This window comes from Anomaloglossus baeobatrachus, chromosome 4 (assembly GCF_048569485.1).
Source record: "Anomaloglossus baeobatrachus isolate aAnoBae1 chromosome 4, aAnoBae1.hap1, whole genome shotgun sequence".
NCBI lineage: Eukaryota > Metazoa > Chordata > Amphibia > Anura > Aromobatidae > Anomaloglossus > Anomaloglossus baeobatrachus.
Window position 1 is genome coordinate 299,406,452 of NC_134356.1, and position 17,293 is coordinate 299,423,744.

The following is a 17,293-nucleotide window of genomic DNA, read 5'->3' on the forward strand; positions in this document are numbered from 1 at the left end:
TTATCCTTTTGACCGAAACGCGTCACACTCTTGGGTGTTTTGTGCACTATGATTTAAAATAAAGAAAGGAAGAATGGAAAGAAAAATCTGTGAGTACCGATCCCTATCATTTGAGTTGTGGAGACCATTCAGCGATACATGCACCGCAGTATTGGGAGTGCCTGCCTGTCTTTTTCAAGAAAACTAGCTGAAACAGGGTGACTGCCTGTAAAGGAAACAAGGTTTAAAATGTGACATTTGTGCACCAAAATGTGAACCAAACTATTGGCAAGTATTTAGCCAACACAGACAGAGGTCTCCTTAGACACAGAGAAACTGGTCCATGTCTTATAGCAGCTGGTACTCTAATGCAGCAAAAATATTGACAGGGCTGGAATCAGAGCATCTCTGCTGCCTTCATATATATTCCCCTTCATTGACTGAGGATGTCCTTCAGAGGATAAGGGTATGTGCGCACGTTGCTTTTTACCTGCTTTTTACCTGCTTTTTTGCTGCTTTTTCTTCTGCGCTGTTTAATGCCAAAATGGATGTGTTCTTCTATTCAAGCAAAGTCTATGGGAATTTGGGTTTCTTGTCCGCACTATGCAGTTCAAACTGCAGCCTTTTTGTTGCAGAACTTTGGTCAAAAACTCAGCTTTGCAGTGCAAAATCCAAATGGCAAAAACAATTGACATGTGAATTGTTTTTGCCATTTGGGTTTTGCCCTGCAAAGCTGAGTTTTTGACCAAAGTTCTGCAACAAAAAGGCTGCAGTTTGAACTGCATAGTGCGGACAAGAAACCCAAATTCCCATAGACTTTGCTTGAAAAGCAGAACACAACCATTTTGGCATTAAACGCTGCAGTTGAAAAAGCAGCAAAAAAGCAGGTAAAAAGCAACGTGCGGACATAGCCTCAGCCATTACATCATCCATTTTCCTCATTAGTCACGTTAGTTTCTAGAAATGATCTTAGTATGAGAGTCGTTTATCTGATGTCACCAAAAGGAAGGAGTTGATATTTGTTGGCATAAGGGTTGGTGGATTTTTAACTAATTCATGAAATTTTAATAAGTCTTGTTTGTTTGTAGTGAATTACATTGTATGATGTGCAGGTATAGTTTATCACCATTGTAGGCTCCCTTTCCCATTTTTTTTTTAATTTGTATCTTAACTTTAAACGTAGGCAAAGACTAGCAGCTAGAATATTTCACTGCAGAGAAAGGAAAATGTCTTCTCACATGGAAGCTGCAGCATGCAGGACATTGTTTTTCAATTAGCATTTTGTTTTGTTTAATCCCAGAGCTGGAGTCACAGCAACACGTTGTATAAGCAGCCAAGTTCGTATGTCTCTGCCTCCTCTATAGTTTTTTTATGGTCAGCTAAGTTAATACCTTAGTGTTACTCTCACTTTACTGGAAAGGCAGAAAAGCTGGAGTAAAGCGGGCTTTACATGCTACAATATTTCTAGCAATTGCTAGCGATATCGTACGCAAAAGCACCCGCTCCCCCGTCGTGCATGCGATATCGTGTGATCGCTACCGCAGCGAACACGCACTTACCTGGTCGTCGTCGTCGCTGTGACTGCCGAACAATCCCTCCCTCAAGGGGGAGGTGCGTTCGGCGTCACCGCGACGTCACTAAGCGGCCAGCCAATCAAAGAGGAGGGGTGGAGATGAGCGGGACGAACATCCCGCCCACCTCCTTCCTTCCTCATTGCGAGCGGGACGCAGGTAAGGTGAGGTTCCTCGCTCCTGCGGTGTCACACACAGCGATGTGTGCTGCCGCAGGAACGAGGAACAACATCTTTAAACAACCATTAACAATCTTTGGTTTTAGGACAACCTCTCTATGGTGAACGATTTTCACCACTTTGGAGGACGTTTAAGGACGCTGGTAAGTGTTACACGCTACGATACCGTAAATGACGCCGGATGTGCGTCACTAACGACGTGACCAAGACGATAAAACATTAACGATATTGTAGCGTGTAAAGCCCCCTTTACACTTGTGTGTGACAAACATCGCCCAGACCGACCCCTGCTCTCCTGACAGGAGTGCGTCAGCTGCATACAAATACATTCAGTAGACCTGCTCCTGTCAGGAGTGCGAGTGGCCGCTCCGGGAGCTGCAATCTTTGTACAAGTCACACTCAAGTGTGACTCCAGCCTAAGATCAGATTCACCAAGTCTGGACATGAAACAGACTGGAGGTGGGTTTCATGACCCAAATCAAACAGCCACAAATGTAAAGTTTTGGTTAGGAGACTCTAGGCTAGTCTGTACCTGAAAATTTGTACTCCCCCTATGAGATCATAGGAATGAACCTTGTCTAATATGATCAGTACAGGGGGCAGAGGAAAGATATATAGAAGTATGATAATTGAAGAATAATTGACGAATATGAAGAATGGCATTTTTGTGCAACAAGATATAGTAAAATGTTTCTTATCTTTGTCCTACTTCTGAATTTTCTACAAAATGCGATGAAATGACAGTGACTCAATCCAGGTTTGTACAATATAGAAGCTAGCAAACATTGTAAAGCTTGGTATTAATAAAGCTAACATGGGGATGCACACAGTTAAAATACTTTAATTCATTTTTATTTGTATATGTCAAAATACATTTTTCTCCAAAAGATTAGGTTTGTTACTAGTTTCATGCAGATACAGAGCCTGCTCAGTACTACCAATAAAATCAATGTAGCACAGTAGCCAATCTGTTTCAGATAAAGAATAAATAACCTAAATATAAAATACTAAATTAGAAATATATTTCATCATTCTTCACAGACACCCAAGCTTTACCAAGTACAGTCCAAAATAATTAAACTTGCATCTCCAGACAGCCGTATCAGCTGCACAGACTTGTTTTTTACTGATCTGCATCCTCAAGATGCAAATCTCTAACACCCCACATACATATTAAATGAATATAACAAAATCCCACAACTATCTTTGTACCTTAAAAGTCAAGAATCCTGAGCTTGGCAGTAAAAAGAGAGGCTATGTATCTCCATAAAACGTAGGAACCAACAGGAGGACATCAAGTTTGGATACCCAAAAGAAAACAAAACCCACAAAATATAGGCAGTAGATCACAATGACCTTTTTCGTTTTGCAAATTAAAGGGGTACAAATTCACATTTAATATAGTATACATTATAGTCAACATTACAATAGCTGCTGCAAGCTTTACAATTTACAGTTTTGTTTTAATTACCAAGCTTTTTCAGTGGATTAGATTCATGTGCCAGTATTACACTGTTCATGGGTCAGTGAAAATATAAAAAGCTAAACAAAAACAAGAAAGCATCATCAACTCACTTAGCCGTATACACATACATATTTAGAATATTGGTTACTTTCTGCAAAAAGGCCACTGAAATGTAGAAAATGGGTAGATATGATGGTGGGATTAAATTACATGCCTTCTGACATGGCAACAGTGCATTTACACAACAGAGTGCATGTTAGGAGTATAAGCATAGTGACTTCACTCTGGCTAGCACAAACGATATTAACAGTACTCAAGGAAACATGAAATGTAGTGAAATAATAATATACGTTTAATAATAATTGTGACTTAAGAAAATAACAAAAATCAGATTTTTTTTCTTTTTTTTTACAGCTACAATTGAAGTCACGCCTCTGTAAAACAGACAAGATATCATAAAATGACCGAACTTTATTAAGATCACTATTCAAGAACATTCTTTGACCTGGAGTAACAGACGTTGCAGAGAGGCCCAGCTAGGCATGCCACACAGTGGTATGGAAACACAATAAGGATTCTCCATATATATGTATATATAGATATAGGATAGTATATCTATATATAGTTATATATATATATATATATACACACGCACACACAAGCACACAAATATATACACACGCACTCAGTACCTGCTAAAATGAGCGAAAGCTACAGTACTGAAAAGCTCATTGAAGCCTTCTTATAAAAAGCAAATGGTGAGGGGGCAACATTACTAGTTTTCCACTGAGAAAATGGACAAAATAACAAATTCAACTGCCCCAGCTAATAAGAGTAGTCAAATATAAGCAATACGAGAAGAAAAAATGGTGCCTTGGTGCTGCAGTTATAGGTGCTGTAAACCAATACATCAATTTTTGGACTACATATTCCGCCAAGCCTTGCCAGTTTGGGCTTGAGAAAGCCACTGGTAGTTTCTGCAATAAGCAGCCTATAAACAGTGCATGAAGAAAATAGCTGGCAATTGCAGTTAAAACCTCAGTTACATAAAAAGTTAAAAAAAAAAAAAAAAAACGTGAAGGGAAGGATCTCGTCTGTGGCACAACATAAACTGTGTAGTAACTGTCTTTTGTAATAGCAGAAAGCTTTTGGATTGCAAAAGGCTTATGTACAACTAAGGCTTACTGGTTAAATACAGGAGGCATCTGGCCTTGAACACTTTCCTTGCATGATGTAACTGTAAACAAGAATTCATAGTCATTTATCTCCTCAGCAGCCACACTAATACAAAACAAATATTTCTGTACAAAATAAAAATTAAAAAAAAACAAAAACAGAAGAGGGAGTTTGGCAGGATATCTGAAAGTTGCAGTCGCCAGAAGTTTGCCCACCCTCCCCCACCCACATATCCAGTGACTGCCATGTAATGGTCCACCGGAGTAACTTGTGTGCAATGCCATTAAATTGCTGCTGCCGGAGAAACCATTTATTTGGAAAGCTTGCTTATAACTCTGATTAAGGCTCCGTTCTCATCCTTTAGCCGCTGGTTGTCTGCTTTAAGGTCAGGTAACATCTAAAATAAAAAAAAAAGAAAGAAACAAAGATGGTAAAACGGGTGTATGTGCAGATTCATATAAAACCTTTCATAAGAACAATATTGAATTGTAAGCCTGTATCAGCCTTTTGCAGTTTTATGGTAGTTTAGCATTCCTTGTTAAAGCATTGGACACTGTTCCAGAACTGACCACCATGTAAAAGAGGACCTGACAGCTTTCCAGACATGCCTATTTTAGGCAATACTACTTCTTAAAGGGAATCTGTCAACAGGTTTTTGTTATGTAATCTGAAGCCAGCATGCTGTACGAGTTAACATGAAGTTTACAGCCAGTCATCTCTTATCTCAAAGTTTGCTTTTGTTTACCTGCAACGTTCCTTTAAGCCTCTTCGCTTTATCATTAATAGACTGAGGAGCTTGTGAGTTGTAGTCAGATTTCACCCCTTGTGTGATTAGCAGCTTCTGTCTATGGAAATGTACACTGAAAGCCTGGTGTGGGTGTGGGCAGCTCTGAGCTCTGCTACATACAAAAAATGTAAATCTTTCACTGTCAGAATGTCTGCAGCCACTCATTAAGTGATACATAGTTAGATTCAGAATCTCTTTGCCTACATCATGCTGCTCTCAGATGAGGTAGAAACAAAACCTGCTGACAGATTCCCTTCAAGAGCTCTGTTGAGCCTTTCTTCGGTTATTCCTCCAATTGTATGAATACATTGCAAAAGAGAAAGGCAACTCCTACATGTCAAAACGGACACGGCCCTAAACTCAATGATTGGACAGTATCAGACACACCCCTAAATGGTAACACCCATTCAGTTACTCAGAGGAACAACAGAGGAAATGCATCATAGTTAAGGTATGAGAATTTCACAAGTACCGGTACTTATTAAAATACACTGTACAAAAGCTGACAAATCCCTTTTAGGTTCACCATAGACAAGATTAATATTGACAGTGTTGGGGGATGAAACAGGTGAGCCAATATCCATGTCAGACAAGTGCCAACAGTTAAACAACCTGTCAGCATAATTTTTAAATGTAAAGACATGGCTGCAATACTGAATACCTTTGGTGAAGAAATCTGCTTGTTCTTTCATAAGCATTATAAGTTTTCTACCAGTTAGATTTCGGTGCACAGGGGCCGGACTGAATACTGGATGTTCTCCCTGTCTAGGATTCCCCGGCCGCTCCGCCTGACTATAGTCTGTGAATGACAGGTCACTGCTCACATTTCAAACAGAGGAGGCAGGTCATTCACAGGTCAGAAGCAGGGGGGCTGGGTAATCACAGACAGGGAGGAGACCCAGTGTACAGTCCAGCACATGTGCATCGAAACCTAAGCAAGAGAAAACTTCAAATGGTGATTAATAAGAACAAAGTGGATTTCTTCACAAACGTTTAATTTGAATCAGTACTATAGCGCCATTACCACCATGTCTTTGCTTTACATTACAAAACCGTACCAACAGGTTCTCTTTAAGACAATGATCCAACAGTGGTCCAGTTCAGGCTTTTATTTTCAACAAATAAAAAGTTTATCATATGCCCAGCTTTTCTTTATACAAGGCATATGTGAATATCTAGGCGGCACTACTTGGACACAATCATACAGTATAATTAATCAGTGTTTTCCAGAGGAAGTCAAGGGAATGCCAAAATATCATGAAACACAAAGGTTTGGACAAGGCCCAAAATTTCTATCAATTACCTTAAAAAAGAGTAACTTATTTTCATTACCCAATAGTACACACCACGTGAAAAAATGTGTAATATTTCTTGCCAGAAAAATCTGCCTTTTTCCTCCGCCAGGATTGATAAATTTTACCCATGTTCTGAGAATTTGAGAATAAATTGTCTTCACAGATTTTCTCATTACAGAATTAGGAGATAACAGTTTGTGCTCAAAGTTCTATGGAACCATCGTGTCACAAGAATTTGCAGCAGAATGTTTATATTTCCTTAGCTCCTTAGGCTAGTTTCACACATACGACTTGCAGGATCCAGTGGATTCCAGTACAGTGTGATCCAGTACAATGGCAGCGTGGCAACTTCTGGGTCACATGCTCCGGTCACATGACAGCATGTGACCGGAGCTTGTCGTGCTGCCATTGTACTGTTTCACACTGTACTGGAGTGCACCGAATATGTCGAAAAGCCGGATGCGTGAAAAGAGCCTTAATCTCTTTCCCATTGCATTTTAAAAGGATTATGTCATCTTGCTTTGCTGAATACAGACGTAACCCTGAATTGAATGAGAACATCAGTCCGGGAGGAGAAAAATGTCCCAGATATGATATATTACAAAATTTACTTATTTTCATGTGTACTATTGAGTTATGAAATTAAATGATGCCTCTAACCATATAGACTATTTATCAACCCCCCTGTACTTAGCCTATATGTTAGGTCAAAAAAGAAATCCACAGCCATTATTAACATGGGCAAGAACATGCTGGAAGCTTTACAAACCCTGGAAAAACAGCAACAACTTCTTTCTGTAGCTTAGCTAAACTAACACTCTGGGTAAACTGAAGGATTTCGAGAAATTTGAACCTCATTGCTACATTCTAAACAAATTTGTATTAGTTACTAGAAAGCAGTTTCACAAAAACTTGTATGCGTGCTTGCAAAATAAGTGAAAGATTAGAAAGACTCCAAGTATAAGTTTCTCCAATTTGAGTCTGCCCACAAATACGCAGCAAGGTCAAACTTGCATTTGTCACTGCAAAAGAATGAGCAGGCTAGCAATCTACAAAATGTACAGGGAAATTACCAAACTAACTGGTTATTTGGAAGACAATATATTTCTGCATACAAGTTACTTGCTAACAGGTTCCTCCAAAAAATGCTTGCTTTGCCAGGCAGTTAAAGAGGTGGTCCAAAGGCCAAAGTCATTTTCATTCTAAATTCCTATTTAGTGGCATAATCTAAATTATTTTCTAATACTTGAATAAAAATTTCCCTACCGTTACCTTACTACAGTAAGTGCTGTACTATTTCTCCCCTCCCCCCCCCTCCCTTTCCTTTTAATTTGAGAATCACAGTGCATGCAGATACCCAAACAAAGAGTCATCAGGGAGTAGAGGCTGCAGTCACTGCCACAGACATACCCTCTCCCTGAAACGAAGAGTCATCAGTGATGCTCATTTCAAGTGCTGTGCTAGTCCTAGCATGATGTGCACTTTGTGATGTGCAAAATGACAGATCGCTATGCTGACCACTCAGATTAGCAGTATTGAGCCAGCAAAAGAGCAAAAAAGAGAATTTTGTTTACTTACCGTAAATTCTTTTTCTTATAGTTCCGACATGGGAGACCCAAACCATGGGTGTATAGCTTCTGCCTCCGGAGGACACACAAAGTACTACACTCAAACGTGTAGCTCCTCCCTCCGGGCTATATACACCCCCTGGATGACAATCTAACCAGTTCAGTGCAAAAGCTGAAGGAGGACATCCACCCATAAGTAGAGATAGAGTAAAACTCGGAAAGACCGGAACTCTGTCTACTAACAACAGCCGGTGAAACACACGGAACAAAAAACTGCCAACAGGCAACAGGGAGGGTGCTGGGTCTCCCATGTCGGAACTATAAGAAAAAGAATTTACGGTAAGTAAACAAAATTCTCTTTTTCTTCATCGTTCCTTATGGGAGACCCAAGCCATGGGACGTTCCAAAGCAGTCCATGGGTGGGAAATAAACCAAACTGAGAAGTAGGCAAAACCTAACTTCACAAATGGGCGACAGCCGCCTGAAGAACGCATCTGCCCAAGCTCGCATCTGCCGAAGCATGAGCATGCACTTGGTAGTGCTTCGAAAAAGTGTGCAGACTGGACCACGTGGCAGCCTGACAAACCTGCTGAGCCGTAGCCTGGTGCCTGAAAGCCCAGGAGGCACCGACAGCTCTGGTTGAGTGCGCCTTAATCCCTGGCGGAGGAGGCACCTGAGAACACTGGTAGGCATCGGTGATAGCCGACCTGATCCAACGAGCTAGGGTCGGTTTAGAAGCAGCGAGACCCTTGCGCTGACCAGTGGTTAGCACAAAAAGTGAGGTGCACCGCCTAAAAACGGCGGTGCGTGACACAGATTCGGAGCGCCCGCACCAAATCTAAGGAATGCAACGCCTTCTCAAAGCGATGCACAGGGGCCGGACAAAGAGAAGGCAATGAAATGTCCTGGTTAAGGTGGAAAGGAGACACCACCTTAGGGAGAAAGTCCGGAGTCGGCCGAAGAACCACCTTGTCTTGGTGAAACACCAATAAGGGGGATTCCGAAGAGAGCGCAGCCAAATCAGAAACTCTCCTGAGAGAAGTTATGGCTACTAGAAAAACAACTTTCTGTGAAAGTCTAAACAAAGGAACCTCCCTGAGAGGCTCAAAGGGGGGTTTCTGTAAGGCCGTGAGGACCAGATTAAGGTCCCAGGGATCCAAGGGCCGCCGGTAAGGAGGAATGATGTGAGATGCGCCCTGCATGAAGGTGCGCACCTGAGCCAGTCGGGCGATACGCCGCTGGAACAATACCGACAGAGCCGACACCTGTCCCTTGAGGGAATTGAGGGACAGTCCTAGCTGTAGACCGGACTGTAGAAAAGACAGGATGGTCGGCAAGGAGAACGGCCAAGGAACGTGGCCGGAAGAGCGACACCAGGACAGGAAAATCCTCCAAGTCCTGTGGTAAATCTTGGCCGAGGAAGACTTCCGAGCCTGAGTCATAGTGGAGATGACCTCAGAGGGAATGCCTGAAGCCGTCAGGATCCAGGACTCAAGAGCCACGCCGTCAATCTGAGAGCCGCAGAATTCTGGCGGAAGAACGGACCTTGAGAGAGAAGGTCTGGGCGGTCCGGGAGGTGCCACGGCACCCCTACGGACAGACGGAGCAGGTCTGGGTACCAAGCTCGCCTGGGCCAGTCTGGAGCAATGATTATGACTCGACGGCCCTCCATTCCGATCTTGCGCAGAACCCTGGGCAAGAGAGCTAGAGGGGGAAACACATAGGCCAGACGGAACTGAGACCAATCTTGAACCAGTGCGTCCGCTGCGAAGGCCTCAGGATCGTGGGAGCGAGCCATGTAAACCGGAACCTTGTTGTTGTGCCGGGATGCCATTAGATCCACTTCCGGAGTGCCCCACTTGCGGCAGATTGATCTGAACACTGACGGATGCAGGGCCCACTCGCCGCTGTCCACGGTTTGACGGCTGAGATAATCGGCCTCCCAGTTTTCCACGCCTGGGATGTGGACTGCAGATATGGTGGACTTGGAGTCCTCCGTCCACTGGAGGATTCGTTGAACCTCCAACATCGCCAGACGGCTGTGAGTCCCGCCCTGGTGATTGATGTAGGCAACCGGTCGCGTTGTCCGACTGGCCTCGAATGTGCTTGCCCGCCAACAGGTGGTGAAAGGCTAGGAGAGCTAGAAACACAGCTCTGATCTCCAGCACATTGATCGAGAGGGCTGATTCGGACGGAGTCCAAGTGCCCTGTGCTCGGTGGTGGAGAAATACTGCTCCCCAACCGGAGAGGCTGGCATCCGTGGTGAGGATCACCCAGGACGGAGTCAGGAAGGAGCGTCCCTGAGACAGAGAGAGGGGCCGAAGCCACCACTGAAGGGAGCTCCTGGTCTGTGACGACAGAACCACCATCCTGTGCAAAGAAGAGATTTGCTTGTCCCAACAGCGGAGAATGTCCAGCTGCAGGGGACGCAGATGGAACTGGGCAAAGGGAACCGCTTCCATTGATGCCACCATCTGACCTAGCACCTGCATGAGGTGTCTGATGGAATGACGGCGGTGCCTCAGCAGAGAGCGCACCGCCAGACGAAGGGACTGCTGTTTGACTAAGGGCAACTTAACAAGTGCCGGCAGAGTCTCGAATTGCATCCCTAGGTAAAGAAGCACCTGGGTCGGGGTCAGAGTGGACTTGGGCAGGTTGACAAGCCACCCGAACTGAACGAGCGTGGCGAGCGTGAGTGAGACACTCCGCTGGCAGTCTGTACTGGATGAGGCCTTGACTAGAAGGTCGTCCAGGTAAGGAATCACTGCCAAACCCTGGAGGTGCAGAACCGCAACCACTGCTGCCATGACCTTGGTGAATACTCGAGGGGCCGTGGCTAGGCCGAAGGGGAGAGCCACGAATTGGAAATGTTCCTCTCCGATTGCAAAGCGTAGCCAACGCTGGTGTGAAACCGCAATAGGCACATGCAGATAGGCATCTCTGATGTCGATGGATGCCAGAAAATCTCCTTGGGTCATTGAGGCAATGACCGATCGCAGAGATTCCATGCGAAAGTGCCGCACCTGAACATGCTTGTTGAGAAGCTTGAGATCCAGGATGGGCCGGAAGGAACCGTCCTTCTTGGGAACTAGAAAGAGGTTTGAGTAGAAACCGCTGAACCGTTCCCGGGCGGGAACCGGAACAATTACACCGTTGGCCTGCAGGGATGCCACGGCCTGAGAGTAGGCGGCGGCTTTGGAGCGGGGGGGGGGGGGGGTGGACAGAAAAAATCTGTTTGGCGGGCTGGAAGAAAATTCTATCCTGTAGCCGTGGGAGATGATATCTCGCAGCCACTGATCGGAGACGTGTTGAAACCACACGTCGCCAAAGTGGGAGAGCCTGCCACCGACCAAGGACGTTGCTGGCGCAGCCAGATAGTCAAGAGGAGGCTGCCTTCGTGGCAGCGGCTCCTCCGGTCTTTTGAGGACACGGCTTCGCGCACCAGTTGGGTTTACGATCCTTGGCTGCGGTAGTGGACGAGGTCGAGGGCTTAGAGGATGACCAGTTAGAGGAACGAAAGGAACGAAACCTCGATTGGTTCCTACCCTGGACAGGTTTCCTGGCTTTAGTTTGTGGCAAGGAAGTACTCTTCCCGCCAGTAGCTTCCTTAATTATTTCATCCAGTTGTTCACCAAACAGCCGGGACCCAGAAAAAGGGAGACTCGCAAGGAACTTCTTAGAGGAAGCGTCTGCTTTCCACTCTCGAAGCAACAAGATCCTGCGGATTGCGAGGGAGTTAGCGGAGGCCACCGCCGTGCGGTGAGAAGCCTCTAGGATGGCAGACATGGCGTAGGATGAAAAAGCCGAAGCTTGAGAAGTTAAGGCATCTCAGACATAGAGTCCCTGGTGAGGCAGTGTATCTCTGCCAGAGAGGCAGAGACTGCCTTAAGAGACACTGCCGCAAAAGACGGGGAGAACGAGGCTCCTGCCGCCTCATATACAGACTTGGCCAGAAGGTCAACCTGGCGGTCAGTGGGATCCTTAAGAGAAGTGCCATCAGCCACAGCTACGACTGTGCGGGCTGAGATTCTGGACACTGGAGGGTCTACCTTTGGAGACTGGGCCCATTCCTTAACCACCTCTGGTGGAAAAGGAAAACGATCAGAACTACGCTTCGGAAAACGTTTGTCAGGACAGGCCCTGGGCTTGTTAACAGTGGTCCGAAAACTGGAGTGGTTAAAAAACATACTCTTAGCTCTCTTAGGTGAGGTAAACTGGTGTATCTCTACCAGAGAGGCTTGTTCCTCTGACTCTGGTGGATTGAGGTTCAGTACGGAGTTAATGGATGCAATCAAGTCACTAACATCCGCATCACCCTCAGATAAATCAATGGGGTACATAGAGGTAGCGTCTGAGCCCACAGTAAACGAATCCTCCTCGCCCTGCACCTCGGCTCGTGAATCAGAGCCGTGGGACGAGGAATGAGAAGGGTCCCTGCGTCTCCGTTTAGGGGGACGGGGTCCTAGGACATGCTCTGAGAGCTCTGCAGAACTAGGAGCAGCAGAGGCACCCTGAGAAGGGGGCTGATGCATGGTCAGCAGTGTCCGGGACAGCTGCCCCATGGAGTCGGCAAAAGACTGGGAAATAGCTTGGGAAAAGGATGCTACCCAAGCCGGGGGTTCAGCCACCGGGGCCGGAGCAGCCGGAGGGACCCCTGAGGAGGCTCCAGGCTGAGGCACCACCATGTTAGCACAGGCATCACAATGTGGGTATGTGCTTGGCTCTGGCAGAATGCGCTTACATGCAGTGCATATAGCGTACATGTTTGCAGCCTTGCTCCGGGTGACAGACATGCTGCTGAGGTGGAAGCTCTGCAGCAAGAATACACTCGTATAGAATGTCCTGAGAGTGTATAATAAAGCCCACAACCAGAGGTTGTGGCTTACCAGCCCGCTCTCTGTGTGCCCTCCGGATTCCACAGCTCGGACCCCCAGTACAGCGTCAGCCTTCCAGGAAAGCAGCCAGCGCCGATCAGTGTGATAAACGCTGAGAAAATGGCGCTGGGAGGAGGAGGGGGGGCGGAGATTAGCCCAGGAGCGGGAAACCGGAGGGCTAAGGAGAGATGCAGGGGAGGGAAACATCTCCTCAGAGAGGAGTGTCCTCCCCTTTGCTGGATGGCCGGTGGGCGGCGCCAGTCTATTCCCCTGCATGAATGACATGCAGAGGAAGATGAAACCGAAACTAGGCCCAAACAGAAGCCCGGGCCTAGATTTTAGCATGCGGCCGACGAGCAGGCACCGTCGGCGCGGTTCTCAGGGGAAACCCCCAGAACCGGCCGGAATTTACAGTAAACATAAAAAACATACTTTCCCCCTAATAAAAGTACCCGGGACCCCTGAAAAACGTCTCAATACTTAGCTTTTGAGACGCAGGGCCAGTCCCTGAGGGGGGTTAAACGCTCCTTCCAGCAGGAACCAGACAGGGCTGCGGATGGAGACTGGTCTTCTGCAAGCAGAGAGGACCGTGACGGCTCCCACTTCAACCCAGAGCCTCTCAGAGGATGTGAAGGAGCGCGGCATGTGAAGGCTCCAGCCTTGTAAAGTCAACCTTAACAGCACCGCCGACACAGTGGGGTGAGAAGGGACATGCCGGGAGTCCAGACTGGACCCGCTTTTCTTCCAAATCTTTAAAATCAAAAAATGAAAAAAAAAAAAAAAAAAACAGAATGCATGTGTGTGTGTGACCTCCTGAAACACAAAGCATTGAACTGGTTAGATTGTCATCCAGGGGGTGTATATAGCCCGGAGGGAGGAGCTACACGTTTGAGTGTAGTACTTTGTGTGTCCTCCGGAGGCAGAAGCTATACACCCATGGTTTGGGTCTCCCATAAGGAACGATGAAGAAAGTGCACCATTAGTGTGCAAAGTCAGAATAACCAGTGTGCAGAGGGGAGCATCGTCCCCACAAGTATCACTGGTCTTTGCACGCCGGGTATTCTGACAACGCACTTTGTTGTCAGTTCCTTATTGCTGATGTGAGCCAATAACAGAGGGCGTGCTGTCATTGTGCACATTGTACAGGAACTAGCCCAGCTCCTGAACAGAGCGTTACTGAAGACTCTTCGTTTCAGGGAGGGGGCAGTGATCGCAGCCTCTACCCCCTGATAATGCATCACTTGAGTAACCCAGCATGCACTGGGATTCTTAAACAGTGGTATCAGAAAGGAAGTAGTGGGAAAAAAAAATAGAACAGCAGTTAGTGTAGTTAGGGATGGTAGGGACATCTTAATGGAAGTATGTTAGAAAACAGTTTAGATTATGGCACTAGATCGGGATTTAGGATGAAAGTCACTTTGTTTTCGTACTACTCCTTTAAGGACTCTGCTCATTTAAAAGCATTTTACACAACTGTCAAAAGGCAACTACCGTAGATCTGTGTTATAAGTGTTGACTAGCCAAAAAAGAAAGTGTTTTTTTTGAAGAGTTATCAAAACTGGTGCATACAGAAGAATTGCAAAAATCAACCCAAAAGGAGATTCAAATCAAGGGCCTCTGGAAATGAGCTGGAAGGTTTTATCGTTAAAAGATCAATTTCTCCTTTATAGCAATTTTTATAATTGTCTCCAAATGTGTAATTGTTTACTCCCTACTGGTCCAAAACCAACAGTCTGGGGGCTATTAGTAACACATGCCTTGTGTGTAGTTTCCCCCCACTCAGGAGTAAAACCAAGTTTAGCACAGATAAAAACGGACATTTAATGTACAAGAAATTTATGAACAAAAAAAAAAAACCTTATTGCCATTTTATAGACCAGTTATTTACCATGAGAGTTCGATCATACCACCATTTGCAGTTGGAGAAGACCAAACATGAAATTGGGGCAAATGTCCGACAATTTTCATCAGAAAGGGGATCTATGGGTTCATTTTAGAACCTACATGATTATGTATTTGACATTTTAACCCCTGAACGATGGCTGGGTGCTCTGTATGGAGTGGGCTCAGGATCTGAGGCCACTCCATGAGACATGGGTACTTGTTTGTAACATAGCTAGCACGTGAGTAACTGGAGCCAGCTCTGATCACTTCAAATTTTACTTCTCAAATGCCACTTTTAAGTAGGAAAGCGGCATTTAAGACGCTTCAGGGAGTACTGACTGGTTGCCATTGTAGCTGGTGGCTTATGTGCCTACATAAGAAATGATCTATGAAGCCCAGCCTGTGGCTGGATATCACAGGAAACCAGTGATTTCAGTATGGACAATCAAGCGATTTCAGATTCAAGTCCCTTAAAGGGAACCAATCACCTGGATGTGTGCATATAACCTAAAGCTAATGCTATACTGGCACTATCAGGCTGATTCTCTACATACCTGTAGTGGTCAGCTCGGATGTATAGGTTTTAAAATCCAAGACAGTAACATTTATTATCATTTATAAACTAATCAGCTTCTTGAGTGACAGCAGCTGAGGATCACATAATATCTGGGGGGTATTCATAGTTATCCCCTCCCCCTGTTTTTTTTTTTAAATCAGATGAAGGGAATTTTGTTACTTACCGTAAATTCCTTTTCTTCTAGCTCCTATTGGGAGACCCAGACGATTGGGTGTATAGCACTGCCTCCGGAGGCCACACAAAGCAATTACACTAAAAAGTGTAAGGCCCCTCCCCTTCTGGCTATACACCCCCAGTGGGATCACTGGCTCACCAGTTTTAGTGCAAAAGCAAGAAGGAGGAAAGCCAATAACTGGTTTAAACAAATTCACTCCGAAGTAACGTCGGAGAACTGAAAACCATTCTACATGAACAACATGTGTACCCGAAAAACAACCAGAAATCCCGAAGGACAACAGGGCGGGTGCTGGGTCTCCCAATAGGAGCTAGAAGAAAAGGAATTTACGGTAAGTAACAAAATTCCCTTCTTCTTCGGCGCTCCATTGGGAGACCCAGACGATTGGGACGTCCAAAAGCTGTCCCTGGGTGGGTAAAGAAATACCTCATGTTAGAGCTGCAAAGACAGCCCTCCCCTACGGGGAGGCAACTGCCGCCTGCAGGACTCTTCTACCTAGGCTGGCGTCCGCCGAAGCATAGGTATGCACCTGATAATGTTTGGTGAAAGTGTGCAGACTCGACCAGGTAGCTGCCTGGCACACCTGTTGAGCCGTAGCCTGGTGTCGTAATGCCCAGGACGCACCCACGGCTCTGGTAGAATGGGCCTTCAGCCCTGATGGAACCGGAAGCCCAGCAGAACGGTAGGCTTCAAGAATTGGTTCTTTGATCCATCGAGCCAGGGTGGCTTTGGAAGCCTGCGACCCTTTGCGCTTACCAGCGACAAGGACAAAGAGTGCATCCGAGCGGCGCAGGGGCGCCGTACGGGAAATGTAGATTCTGAGTGCTCTCACCAGATCCAACAAATGTAAATCCTTTTCATACCGATGAACTGCATGCGGATAAAAGGAAGGCAAGGAGATATCCTGATTAAGATGAAAAGAGGATACCACCTTAGGGAGAAACTCCTGAATGGGGCGCAGCACTACCTTGTCCTGGTGGAACACCAGGAAAGGAGCCTTGGATGACAGCGCCGCTAGTTCGGACACTCTCCGAAGAGACGTGACCGCTACTAGAAAGGCCCCTTTCTGTGAGAGTCGAGAAAGTGACACATCCCTCAGAGGCTCGAAGGGCGGCTTCTGTAGAGCAACAAGGACCTTGTTTAGATCCCACGGATCTAACGGCCGCCTGTACGGAGGTACGATATGACAAACCCCCTGCAGGAACGTGCGCACCTGAGAAAGTCGTGCTAGCCGCTTCTGAAAAAACACGGATAGTGCCGAGACTTGCCCTTTAAGGGAGCCGAGCGACAAGCCCTTTTCCAACCCAGATTGCAGGAAGGAAAGGAAGACAGGTAACGCGAATGGCCAGGGAGATACTCCTTGTGCAGAGCACCCGGATAAGAAAATCTTCCACGTTCTGTGGTAGATCTTAGCAGAAGTGGACTTCCTAGCCTGTCTCATGGTGGCCACGACCCCTTGGGATAATCCTGAAGACGCTAGGATCCAGGACTCAATGGCCACACAGTCAGGTTCAGGGCCGCAGAATTCCGATGGAAAAACGGCCCTTGGGACAGTAAGTCTGGACGGTCTGGTAGTGCCCACGGTTGGCCGACCGTGAGATGCCACAGATCCGGGTACCACGACCTCCTCGGCCAGTCTGGGGCGACGAGTATGACGCAGCCGCAATCGGATCTGATCTTGCGTAACACTCTGGGCAAGAGTGCCAGAGGTGGAAACACATAAGGGAGCCGGAACTGCGACCAATCTTGCACTAAGGCGTCTG

General features: G+C 46.2%; 1 protein-coding gene across 3 annotated transcripts in view; it reads right to left on the reverse strand.

Moving 5' to 3' along the window:
* Positions 1-2,554: 2,554 nt before the first annotated feature.
* Positions 2,555-17,293, reverse strand: part of PPP1R12A (protein phosphatase 1 regulatory subunit 12A) — a 234,743-nt gene continuing 220,004 nt past the window's right edge. For 2 of the 3 annotated variants that reach the window (XM_075344941.1, XM_075344939.1), the window contains one exon: positions 4,682-4,767. Coding sequence is in view for 1 of the 3 variants with exons in the window: in XM_075344940.1 (XP_075201055.1) it covers positions 4,681-4,767 (87 nt within the window). In the remaining 2 variants the exon portion in view is untranslated. Of the gene's footprint in view, positions 4,768-17,293 lie in introns of all 3 variants that reach the window. The other variant, XM_075344940.1, reaches the window with a different exon arrangement.